The sequence below is a fragment of the Gasterosteus aculeatus genome, chromosome 16 (genome assembly GCF_964276395.1).
Source record: "Gasterosteus aculeatus chromosome 16, fGasAcu3.hap1.1, whole genome shotgun sequence".
Taxonomy (NCBI): domain Eukaryota; kingdom Metazoa; phylum Chordata; class Actinopteri; order Perciformes; family Gasterosteidae; genus Gasterosteus; species Gasterosteus aculeatus.
The window spans coordinates 4,027,467-4,039,514 of NC_135704.1; the positions used below are offsets into that span (position 1 = coordinate 4,027,467).

Here is a 12,048-nt window from a genome sequence, read left to right on the forward strand (position 1 = left end):
TATTTCTGGTACACTGGATGTAAATGGTGCTTTTCTCTGAGTCACTGTGGAGAATCACAGTTTTAAGGATCAGTCAATTAAATTAACATATTGCTAAGTTGAAAAAATAGTTGAATTTTTGGGGTCAAAGGCGGTTACTCAAAAAGGAGGAAATTGCATTTATGATGGACTACTTTTGGCAGTGTTTCAATGTGGACGGAGGATCAAAAAGCAAAATGTTCTTCAGATTGAGAAAGCCTGGTGTTTATTACATTACTCGAGGACCACTTCTGGGTGTCAGCAGGGAAGTTGCTGTAAAGATATTCTAGTTAAACTTACAATGTCCCAGTGTCCCTAATGTGAAGGTACACTTAGAGCTATTGAGACACAACTTTACCCAACACCCACGTGTCCCTCTGCTCTAAACTTCAGTTGTAGTCTTTAACTCCTAGAAGAGTCAAAATGAATAAGGTTGTAGTGACTTAAACCACCTCCCCACCAAGGTGTGTGTTTCTTTGTGTGTGTCTCATGTTCCTTCTTCCATTAGTTGAGTGGAGCTGTCGTGAATGTTTGATGAGTCAGCATGTTGAGAAGGAAGTGATGTCATAACCTCTCGTCTTTCGAGGCCGGTTTTTTGTTTTCCCGCAGCAGCTTTGGGTCTTAAAGTTTACATAAGTATACATACGTTTGAAATACTACAGGGTGAAAACAGTACAAACAGACACCGCTACAATGCGCTCAGAAGTACTGAAGACGACTTACTGGGATTTTTGACTGGCACAAAAAGTAGGAGGAGGAGTGACGAGTTTTACTTGAACATTGTCAAACCAGCGGGTGTCATAACGCAGCTCAGTGCTCGAACCTCGATACCCTCCGCAGGCCGGTGTCAGAAACAACATGTCCATACACACTCTCTACCCGCTAAGCGTCTTTTCATACTAAACTTCCCTCTTCACAGAAAGCTACGCTGAGGCTATGAAACCACTCTGCTGTGTTTAGGAAAAGAGCGTTGTCAGTGTCCTCTCGCCTGCCGCCTGACTACAGAGTGACAAGCGAAACCCGGGACTCAAGAACTCTGGACATGAACAGCGGTCGCCTGCTTTAAAGTCTGGAGTTCTCTGAGCGTGAATGAGCAAATGCTGCCGAGGAGCAAGCTGTCTTATTTGATGTGTTGGGGGTGAGAACGGGTTGTGTATCCATGAAAAAGACAACAAAATGCAATGGGAACCAACTTCATGTCATACATGAAGCGTGAGACTTAAGCGTCCACTAACAAGGCTAAAACAAGAACAATGTTCCCAATTGCTTAGTATTTGTCTCACTGGAGAATTTGGTTATTACCTGATGCAACAAACTGCTAATATTTGCACATTGATTAATTTTTCATTTGGCTAATTGTCTTTACACTTTGTCAAATTATTCCGCTACATTCAGATAGAAACTTGATTTCGGAGGCTCACATATGAAGTGTGTCCCTTCGGCCAGCTGATAGCGCAGCCCGTTCCATTCACCGAATAGACATCGACCGCTTTGATTCTAGATTGTTTTGTAAGAAATACTAGAAGCAACGGTCAACAACAAGCTTCCATGCTCACATTGTGAATCTTAAGTTTTATGCACACTAACCTTCACCTCCCCGTCTCCCTCACAAACACAGACGCACACACTGAGTCACACGGAGCTCACAGGAGTTCTGTGTTGTCCTGAGACGCACTACAGCTGGGAGAGGCCAAGTCATACAACTATCACTGGATGTTCAGAAGAGTGTGAGTTGTAATCTCTAATATTAGACCACAGATTATACTGATTGAGCTACAACACACACACACACACACACACACACACACACACACACACACACACACACACACACACACACACACACACACACACACACACACACAAACACTTAGCTCTGGATTATGATCCGAATCCCACAATCCCCTTCTGGCTCAACCAATCATGACCCACCACATTTTGCACAGCCTGCTGGGTAACCTACATGCAGTGGAGTGTAAATGGCTTTTGTGTGTGTGTGTGTGTGTGTGTGTGTGTGTGCATGTGTGTATACGTGTATATGCTCGCCCTAATCCAGTCAGTCTGTAAAAGAGGAACATCTGGTTTGTCTCTGTCCCTGAAGCTTCTGAAGTTCCTACAGGAAATAGAATCATCTGTAGATTTTCACTGTAATCCCCCAAAAAATGGCATCGCGTTTATTGATGCTGCGTTCTCTGCATTAGCTTAGCTTAGCTTAGCATAAAGACCAGGGAAACAGCTAGTCAGGAACACAATATGTAAAAAAATAATCTAAAATACATGAACCCATTGAAAAACCACCAACGTTATTTTTATGCTGTGTTTCTTGCACGGTTTAAATATAAGACATGAGTTGTGTAAGTTAGCAATACATTTGAATAATGCATATTTGTCAGTGGCATTAAAGTCAGAAAACGACTCGTCTAGCGTCAGTTCATGACACACTGATGCGTTCGTTACATTCATAGTGTCTAAATAAATAAGGATAAAGAGCGTTGCTCATGTTAACTTGACATACGTGACCGCCGCAAGTGAGTAACGTGACTAACGTGACTAACGTGACTAACGACACACGTGACTAATAATTGACATAACACACAGGAAACCTTTATTCAAACAGGAAACAAACAGTGATCCCCAGATGAAAGTCCAGGTTTAGTTAGCGGTTTGCCGCCTGTGTTTCCAGGCTTAACGCTAAGCTAAGCTAACCAGCTCCTGGCTTTTATTTTCTACAAACATCTCTCTCTCTCTGTGAAGCTTTTTCTTCTTCTCCTTGAGCAGTATATAAGTGTCAGGTCCTGATGGAGCAGAACAGCTATTTAAAGAAGGAACAGAAGTCACAGTGTCCTGGACTGAAGGTTGGAAATGACAGAAACCTCCCTGTGCGTGTGTGAGGTCTGTTAACTATACAACATGGTGTCAGTCGTGTAAACAGTAACTCAACACAACTCTGATCCGACTGCAGGAGAATTAACAATAAACAGCGAGGCTGGATTCAGAGACAGGTCGAAATATGACATCCTGACCTTTTCTGCTCATATAATGTTATCAGTTGGGCTGAAACCTGCTGAGATACGAAGCCACGCTGCCGGCCTGAAGCACCATCTCAGCGTTTGACAAAGGGGGAAGTTGAACAGAGTCCTTTTAAATGCAGGAAAGGACAGAGAGACAGAGAGAGACGGGCTGTAGTTTACCGTTCATCTGTCTGTGAGCGTGTGTGCGTGTGTCTGTCATAGTTTCCCAGTCAACTGACCGCAGTGACATCACCATCACCCGCTGTGGTGTTTCCACACAACGCTTCCATGGCAACCAGAAAACAGACAGACAGGAAGCTGGACGGTGGGCAAACCTGTCGTTCCACCTGTCTGACTCAAACCGCGTCTTTCCTCAGTGTCTCAGCTGCTGCAGTGTCATTTTGAGGACACCACAAACACTCATTAATGGCCCTTCTGACTGAAGAAGTAATTCAGTAACAGCTTTTAAGACCAACTCATGTCTGATAAATGCTGCTCCACACTGTGAGTCATATAAGGGAGAAATAAAGAAATATTATTATTGTTAAACCAACATATATTTGTTAGAGTCGCTGTGGGTGTTGCCATGTCAGGAGTAGTTTGTCCAACCTCCGGCGGTCCCACAGACAATGACGCCATTGTCCTCTTCAAGTTTGACTGTGTTTTGTAGCAATGCATTGATGACAACCAAACAGACCTACACAAATCAGAAGAACTAGAGAAGAATTAGAAGAATACGTCAAAATTGGTACGTTTTTTTTTCGGGGGATCAGACAAACAAACATCTATACATCACAGGTTTTTCTATAATTTAGCCACTTAAGTTGTTTTGTGGGACAAATGTGAAGCGCTGCGATGACACAGTGCTTGGAAAATCTAAAATGTAAATCTTGTTTTACCCTGAAGTCAGCTAGTTATCTCATCCCAACAAGCCTCATGAATCCAGTGTTGAGTTTGTGCTTTCAGGTCAGAGCTGCTCCACTTTTAGGTTAGAATCTCAACGGTTTGCAGAGGTTTGAACTGGTGCGGCCTGTTCAAGGACCCAATATAGATATTCATGCTTTGGCAGGGCTGATTTGACCTGGATTCATATTGCTGGTTCTTAGAGGGAGAAAAATGGGAAATGATTTGGAAATTTGGGAACGATGACGTGTTTTTTCTTTTCCTGCTTCAGCTGCTTTGAGGCAGCGGCTCGACTTTTCTCCAGTTTCTTCTGATTTGTAAGCTGCCAGACTCCTGGAGGGACGAACATGCAAACATCAAATTGCATGTAGCAGTTTGTTTCAGCATCTCTGCTGCCGCTGGCTACTGCCCTGCACACTCTGTGTGTGTGTGTGTGTGTGTGTGTGTGTGTGTGTATGTACATGTGTGTGTTTCTGACCACTGTCATTACCAGCTACTAGCCTCAGGGCGAGAGACAGCCACTCTAAGACATCTCTCTCTGTCTTTTCACATCTCCATTAGTCTTTGTTTCTGTCGTTGGCGTCCCCTCAGGTTACTCTGTCTGTGTGTGTGTGTGTGTGTGTGTGTGTACGCTCTCTTTCAGGGAACAGGGACGTACATTAGTGTCCTCCTCTCTTGGTCTTTTACACCCAGCAGGGCTCAGAACTTTGAACCAATCAGACAAGCCTCTCATTTGTTCACTTGCTGATATTGAAGACAAGAAAAGAAAAGATAAGATAGACGATGGTATAAAGCTTGTATTTGCATGTGTCGGGACTTCCAACGTTGTCACATAAGTTGAAGGTGTTACACCACTCTTTTCCGTGCTGAGCAGTGACTCACAGCAGGTTTCATACCCCACTGAACAATAACAGTGCAGTTTGGTTCCTGTAAAGCTGACACACATTCTGGACATGAAAGGTTTTCACTCAAGGGCGGTCATACAGTAGTGATGGTGAATGGAGCTGCAAGTTTGAACATTTTTCTATAAGGCACAATCTGTTAATGAGATGTTTCTTCTTTGCTTTTGAAGTTAAACAAATAAAATAATCAGTTCCCAAAAGTGAAAAGAATAATGCATTGATTTTTTTTTGCTAATGCTTATGCAACAGGTTTCAAAACAATTTAGAGGAAACATTTGGTTAAATATGCCAAGAGAAGATGATTAGAAAATGTATTCCATTATCATATGTCAGTTTAATATGAAGGTTTAGGGAACGATTAGACCTCTGAAGAGGGACACGGCTAGATGTGATATTATCTAAAGAATTGATGAAGGCAGATTATTTTCTTAGGTTAAAAATGTAAGAAGTAATATTGTTTATGTGGCGCATAAATAGTAAAGGACCAGTACATTATCCATCTGTTATATCTCATATCTTAAACGAGGTTGTACTTCTGATCACACAATGTCGACAGTAAGATCCACAAACAGCAGCACAGTGCTGTTTCTTCTCCAGTTAATTTATTATAGTGTTACATTTGACTATATATTGATAGTAAAGAGTTGAAATTGAGACTTTTGTACGCTCTATTGAGGCTCTATGAAGTTTAAAAATAAGAAAAAGAAATACAGGTTGTTTTGCAGCCTTCACACTGAAGAAAATATTCCGGCTTTTCCTCACATTGTTGCTTGACTGCTGTGCTCTGTGAGGTTGTGTGTGTGTGTGTGTGTGTGTGTGTGTCTGCGTGGGATTATAACCCACAGCTGGCCTCTCTGATCACGAACTGCCTGGTCAGCCCGGATTAGACTCACACACATATTACAACATAAAAGGTAAACGCACATATTTCATTTCATTTTAATGCAGAATGTTCAGTTCACAGAATTTCTTTTACTGCGTCTTACTTCATGTGTGTGTGTGTGTGTGTGTGTGTGTGTGTGTGTGTGTGTGTTTACCTGTGTGTGGTGGGTTTAGTGTGTAATTCTCAGCTCAATAGAGCAGATATATTTAATCCTTCCCTTGCTAAAGCTGATGTCAGCATCAACTGGCTCTGTGCATCTGTCTGTGTGTGTGCGTGTGTTTGTGTGTGTGTGTGTGTGTGTGTGTGTGTGTGTGTGTGTGTGTGTGTGTGTGTGTGTGTGTGTGTGCGTGTGTTTGTGTGCGTGAGTGTGTGCATTTCGTAGCTAATTTATCACAGTGGCAGATTAACCAGCTTTCTGCAGAACATACAGTGCATACAAACAGCTGGTAGAGAGTGAAAGCACTGCAGTCTGTAGGTGTGCAAGGTATCTTATGACCATCAGTTACAAATTTCAGACCTTCCGAACTGATTTTACTCTTTATATATATATTTTTTTGTTTGCCAAACAGGGATCTTCAAAATGTCTCCTCGGTAAACAAAGATCACAGGGTCACATTGCGTTGTGACATTATTAGCACAAAACATGCATGGATGCTACTTCTCTTATTTCTCTTATTTTCACTTGGGATACACAGTTAGAATGACGCAGACCACACGTGGGTCTGTGGGGCTCTGAGGAATGTTCAAAGACCTTTCTGTTTTCATGTACGCAGGCTTGTAGCCTCTATTTTTTCCACGGCATGATATTGTTCTTTCTGTACTGGTGATTAACCGTTGCGAGTTTAATGACCGACAGTTGAATGACTGGCTGTGTTCTGGCGTGCTCAGCGCGCTGCGCCACGCATAGCAGCTGTACGGTGTCTCCCACAGCTGGCCTGTGGCTTTGTGAAAGTCAGTTTACATTCGTATTGTTGGCCAGTGGGCACGGCTGGTCCAGCTAGTGTGTTGAGACGTTGGTGTCCTCCGCAGTGAAAAGACCTTATGGGTACCAGAAGATGATATACCTCTCTATAAAAAAACATTATGGTAAGGAAACAATTTCTTCCTAAATGAGTCCATGTAGCTGATTCAAATCCCTGAGAGATTTTAAATACAGTGGTAATGTGCAATATGTAGGTCACGGCAATATAGATAACTGGCTACGGGAAAAACCAAACCTGTGTGTGTGTGTGTGTGTGTGTGTGTGTGTTCTGTCAGATGTCATGTGGTTTGGCAGTGTGCTGAAAAGACAACAGATGGACACAGTCATGGAGTGACCTACACACACACACCTACACGCACTGTACACTGGACACACACACACCCAATGCCATCCTTCCTCTCTCCTCTCCTCTTACTCATTACTTCATCACTCTCCCTGTGAGCGTTTGCATCCGGTGTCATTCAGGCCTCAGTCCAGTAAGTCCGTCTGTCTGTCCACCTGTCCGTCCCTCAGTGAATGACTCTCATCCCTCGTTGGGTGTCAGCTCTGCGTTCATCGTTGCAGTGTTGGATCACCTTTTTCTTTACATCTGGAGCGGTTTCGGTGTTGTGCAGCTGTGTTTAGGGTTGAGGTAAACATTCTTTCCCTGATGGCTTGGAGAAAAAAAAACGTCAACAGGAAATTTTCTTTTTTTACTTGAGAGGTTTTCGTACCGTGGATTTTGGAATGAGCTGTTTTGAGCTGCTCAAAAATGAAATTCATCCGCATCACTGTAGCTGGCAAGGTAACCTCATCACACCAGGCATTCGTCAACATGCTGGCAGCATCAGTCACAGTTCCGTCTCTGAGCTTCCTTCCAATTTCATTTTCTGTACTGGGAAGTTTACTCCCCCGCTGGCATTTGGTTTACTGGATCAGTATAAGAACATCAAAAATACTAAATACACTTTTTAAAGTTTATTCATGTATTTGTCAATGACCATAACGTCTGTGGTCACCCATAGGTGGAGGCTGAAGCTGATAATGAATGACAATGCAGTAAATATAAAATGTAAAATAAAAATATGTCTTCATATTACTAATTAAAATGTCCTTAAAGCTACATTTCATGTCATCATAAACCATTTTAAAAGTCCATATAGTTGCTTTAAATGATAAATGGAGATGCTTAAAGTATTACTCACTATGGATTATTTCATTTTTCCCTCTTCTTCTTCCGTCTCAGGGATGAAGACGCCTCTCGGGCCCTCTCAGCTCCTGGGGCCGGGGCAAATATTTGCCTTTGGGGCAATGTGTCAAGAGCTGATGGAGCCTCCAACACCTACACCCCTCGGTGTCCCTGTCCAGCAGGCTCCATCTCCAGGTGATCGCTAAGTCTTATCTGTTGTTTCCAACCTTCTACTAATGTTTGACTCATCCTTGTTATTTTATCATTCAGTCTGACTGTTGCACTTTTAGTTCTGACGGATCCCTATTATTTTATTTTAGTCGTTTTCTTAGTTATGTAGTTTTCTCCTACAGTCCAACTGCTCTGTTTGTTTCACTAACAATCTTTAGTAGATTCTCTACAGTCTGAACAATCCTGCTGGTTTTCCCTCACTGTCCCACTCCTAATCAGTGTTTCCTGTTCACTTATCATTGTGGTTTTCTCCTACAGTTTGATTCAGCTGTGTGGTTTTGTCCTACATACTACTATAGTAATAGTAATAGTTGTAGGTGTTTTCTACAGCGTGACGTCCCTGTTGTGTTCTCCCAGGTCAAGGCGGGGCCTACTCACTGTGTGAGGTGTGCAACTTGCAGCTGGCGTCTCCTGCTCAGGCCCAGCTGCACTACAATGGCAGGTCTCACCTCCGGAGAGTGAGACAGCTCCAGGCAAGAGAGACGGGACAACAGGCAGCAGGTACACCTCAAACACTACGTCATGTGACTATAGTCTCCCAGTGAAATAACCAAACCATTAGTAGAAATAGCATCAGCAGTAGCAGTGGTAGCTGGCCGTGATCAGCAGCACTAGCAGTCGCAGTTGTAGCTGTAGCAGTTTATGGTTGTCAGATCCTTGTATTATATGATGGGGGTTGTTGTCTCTGATTCCAGCCGGGGTTCCCTTCAGGTCTGTTCCCCAGAACACAGGCCTCAGCTCCCAGCCAACAGGACTAACTCCGGCCTCAGGCCTCAGCGTTCCTCCTAGAACAACTGCAGGTAGGACCAGCGCTACGACTGACGGTTGAGAATAAAACTGATGTACCGGACTTCTATTAAAATGTGCACTTAAACTCACCAGAAATACTACAGCTTACATGCATTACATTCTGTACCTGCATGAGAGGAAACAAGTAATCTTACTGACTGTCTGCTGAGTGAGAGTAACTTTGGCTCATTCGTCATCAACAGCTGCTTCCATCTGGGAGGTCAGAAAGTGACAGCTGTGTGTGTGTGTGTGTTGGTTGTCAAATTGACCCCTGAAAGAATAAACTGACCCAGCATTCAGATTTGCACAGCAGTTTTATCTCAGTATGGGTAATTGTTCGCTCCATCCAAACACCTGTCAGTCAGGTTGACAAGCTGAAATCTCGTAGTCCTGCTCACACTGTGGATAAAATAATATCCATGAGAGCTGTGGTGGTGTGTGGAGGATGAATGATACTCACAGATGTTTAGAAATCAATTATAAAGTTGAACATCCCTCATACTATTTCTGAGTAGATACTTTTTACGTAGATACTTAGTTTATGTTGTTGCTTCAAGCTGAGAAATATTCCAGCACAATAACCCAATACACAGTTAATACTTGAAGGCCCAGGGTTAAACAATATGGCTTATTAACTACTGAGTCAGACTAGTTGTTGGCTCTGGTTTCCATTCAATAGAAGACCATTTGTGCATCGAAAGTGACCTTTCCATCGGCTTCTTGCCATATTACTAAGAAACGTTAGCAGCACAGTGAACGCCGTCATCGTGACGCCACCCTTTGGGGACACCACACAATAGCCTTCAACGTTTCAGCTGTCGTGATCTCAGACTGCATCTGTATCCATCTTGACTTTTTGCAACCAGAAGTGACCATGTTTGGAATACAGAGGAGTGACGTAGAGTCTCTCCGGTAGCGCCAGCAACCTGTCAATCACAAGTTAGCCCCACCATAAAGTGTTGCTTATTGGTTCCTTTCAATCTAAATGTGACTATAATTAACCAAAGGAACATCATGCTGTGTTGAACAGGACATAATGTTTGCAATGTATACTGGGGGAAGAAATCAAGAAAGAAGTACTCACTTCGCCTCCTAATGGTCCTTAAAGATAATACAGGTTAAAAAAACTGTATTGGCTTCACTTTTCACAACCGGAGGTCATCAGCTGGTTAACTGCTACGGATTGGATGAAGCTTAATAACTAACCCACAGGCAGGAGACAGCTTCTAATAAGTCAGCATCTTTCCTAGAATTTCAAAATATCCCTCTAAGAAAACACATAGTTTATCATCTTAGCCCTTCAGTTGAATGAGCTGCCGTATTTTCCTTATTCTTATGGATTAATCATTGCTGGCAGTTTCCCAGTGCTTCCAGCGCCCTCTGCTGCTGGAATTCCAGTTGAGGCTTTTCCCACATCGCTTCACTCGCTTGGTGATCAGCTGTGAGTGGATCAGTTCCAAAACGTCTTCAGCGATGCAGACTGAGTTCTTGCAGTCAAACATGCGGTCAACAGAGTCGGCATGTTCCTGTGAGATGCAAACGAGTTAAAGTGGAGCAGAAAGCAGCGGGTCAATAAACTGGGACGCTGCTGCGTAACCACGCTGTCACTTCACAAAGACATCGCTTGCATTGATCGGGATCTTTGTGTCATCTTTGGTGCTAATGTGTCAATCTCTGCATAAATATGGCATGACGACTGCTCTTAAAATCACCTTTAAATACGGCGTTCCAGGTTGTTGTCGTGGTTCAGCCGTTCAGTCCTCATTGGAACTGACTTTTAGGTTGGACAAGAAAAAGACGGTACAGTCACGTAAAATAAGGTAAATATAATCCTCAAAAACAAACAAACAAACACACAGACACACGCACACCTAATTACAGGTCATGGGAGGATAATGTCAAGAGAGACAGAACACCGATACACAATTTCACACACACGTACAGTTGTGTGTGTAGAAGCTGTAATTACATACTGTGTGTGCATATCGGTGTACAGGATCCAATAACACTGATTAAAGATTAAATCTCCCATTACTGGACAACGCACAAACGTCCACACTCACTCACTCACTCACACACACACACACAATCACGCACACACTGGCCTAAATTTGTTGTCTTACTACCTCTCTGTCTGTCTCTCTCTGTCTCTTTCTGTCTCTTCCTCCGTGTCTCTCTCTCTCTGTCCATTACATGATGCTCGCTCGACCATGAAAAGCTCTTTGGCCTGAACTCAGCTCCTCCAGGCCAGTCTGTGTGTGTGTGTGTGTGTGTGTGTGTGTGTGTGTGTGTGTGTGTGTGAGACAGTGACCTGGCTGGCTCAGCAGCCTATCAGCAGTTAGGTCAGATGACATCACAGCCAATAATAACAAGGTTACAGTCGGTCTTACAAAACTGCTACTAACTGCTATATATTATAGTCTATATAATTGTGTAAAGTCAAGTTATGTTTCAAGTCTGGTATCGTATCTATATCATTTAAATATTCCGAGCGATGGAAGAAGTACTCAGATACTTTACTTAAGTGAAAGTATCAATTCAACAGTGTAGAAATATTCCAGCAAACATAAAAATTGTGCATATTCCCACGTGTTAACAGCATTTCCTCGCCTCTAACTCGGGAAGAACTAGTTTCAAGAACAGTATTGACAGGAGAAGAAGTACTTCACGTTGTAATCAAAGAGCTTGAGTACCCATAATTATTTAGTATCATCCACTGCTGCCGTTCACATTAGTGATGCTGAAAACATACTCAATAATCAGCAATCAGGAAGTATGTGTGACATACAAGGAACACTTTTGCAACTAATTAATCAATTTGTAAAAATACCGAATTTCAATGAAACGAGCAGTAAAATGAGAATTGTGATGTGAGAGATCACCGCTCTTTGTGAATAGCGGGCATCTGCTCTGTGGAGACCTCCATCAGCGCTCAGTGGCACTTAGCGACCACCAGGCGACAGTAGTCACACATTTACCCAAACACTGACCCGCACTCGCTGACGAAAGAAGTGGATTCCCATGATCCGCATCAGTCCAAACAAAGAGATCAAGTCACAGGAGAGAAATAAACTCCACCTCCTCTCCTTCGCTCACTTTCCAGTGTTTGGTGCTGGCAGAGTTTTGGCTGGTTACTGAGAACAACCACACGAATGCGCTTT

The 12,048-nt window shown here is 43.0% G+C and overlaps 1 protein-coding gene across 2 annotated transcripts in view; it reads left to right on the forward strand.

The window, feature by feature from the left end:
* The window catches only part of znf385b (zinc finger protein 385B), a 33,055-nt gene that overhangs the window by 4,761 nt on the left and 16,246 nt on the right, over positions 1 to 12,048 (forward strand). For both annotated transcript variants that reach the window (XM_040201338.2, XM_078090832.1), the window contains exons 2-4: positions 7,925 to 8,062; positions 8,456 to 8,599; positions 8,794 to 8,898. In XM_040201338.2, the coding sequence (XP_040057272.2) occupies positions 7,927 to 8,062; positions 8,456 to 8,599; positions 8,794 to 8,898 (385 nt within the window). In that variant the 5' untranslated portion in view covers positions 7,925 to 7,926. The remainder of the gene's footprint in view (positions 1 to 7,924; positions 8,063 to 8,455; positions 8,600 to 8,793; positions 8,899 to 12,048) is intronic.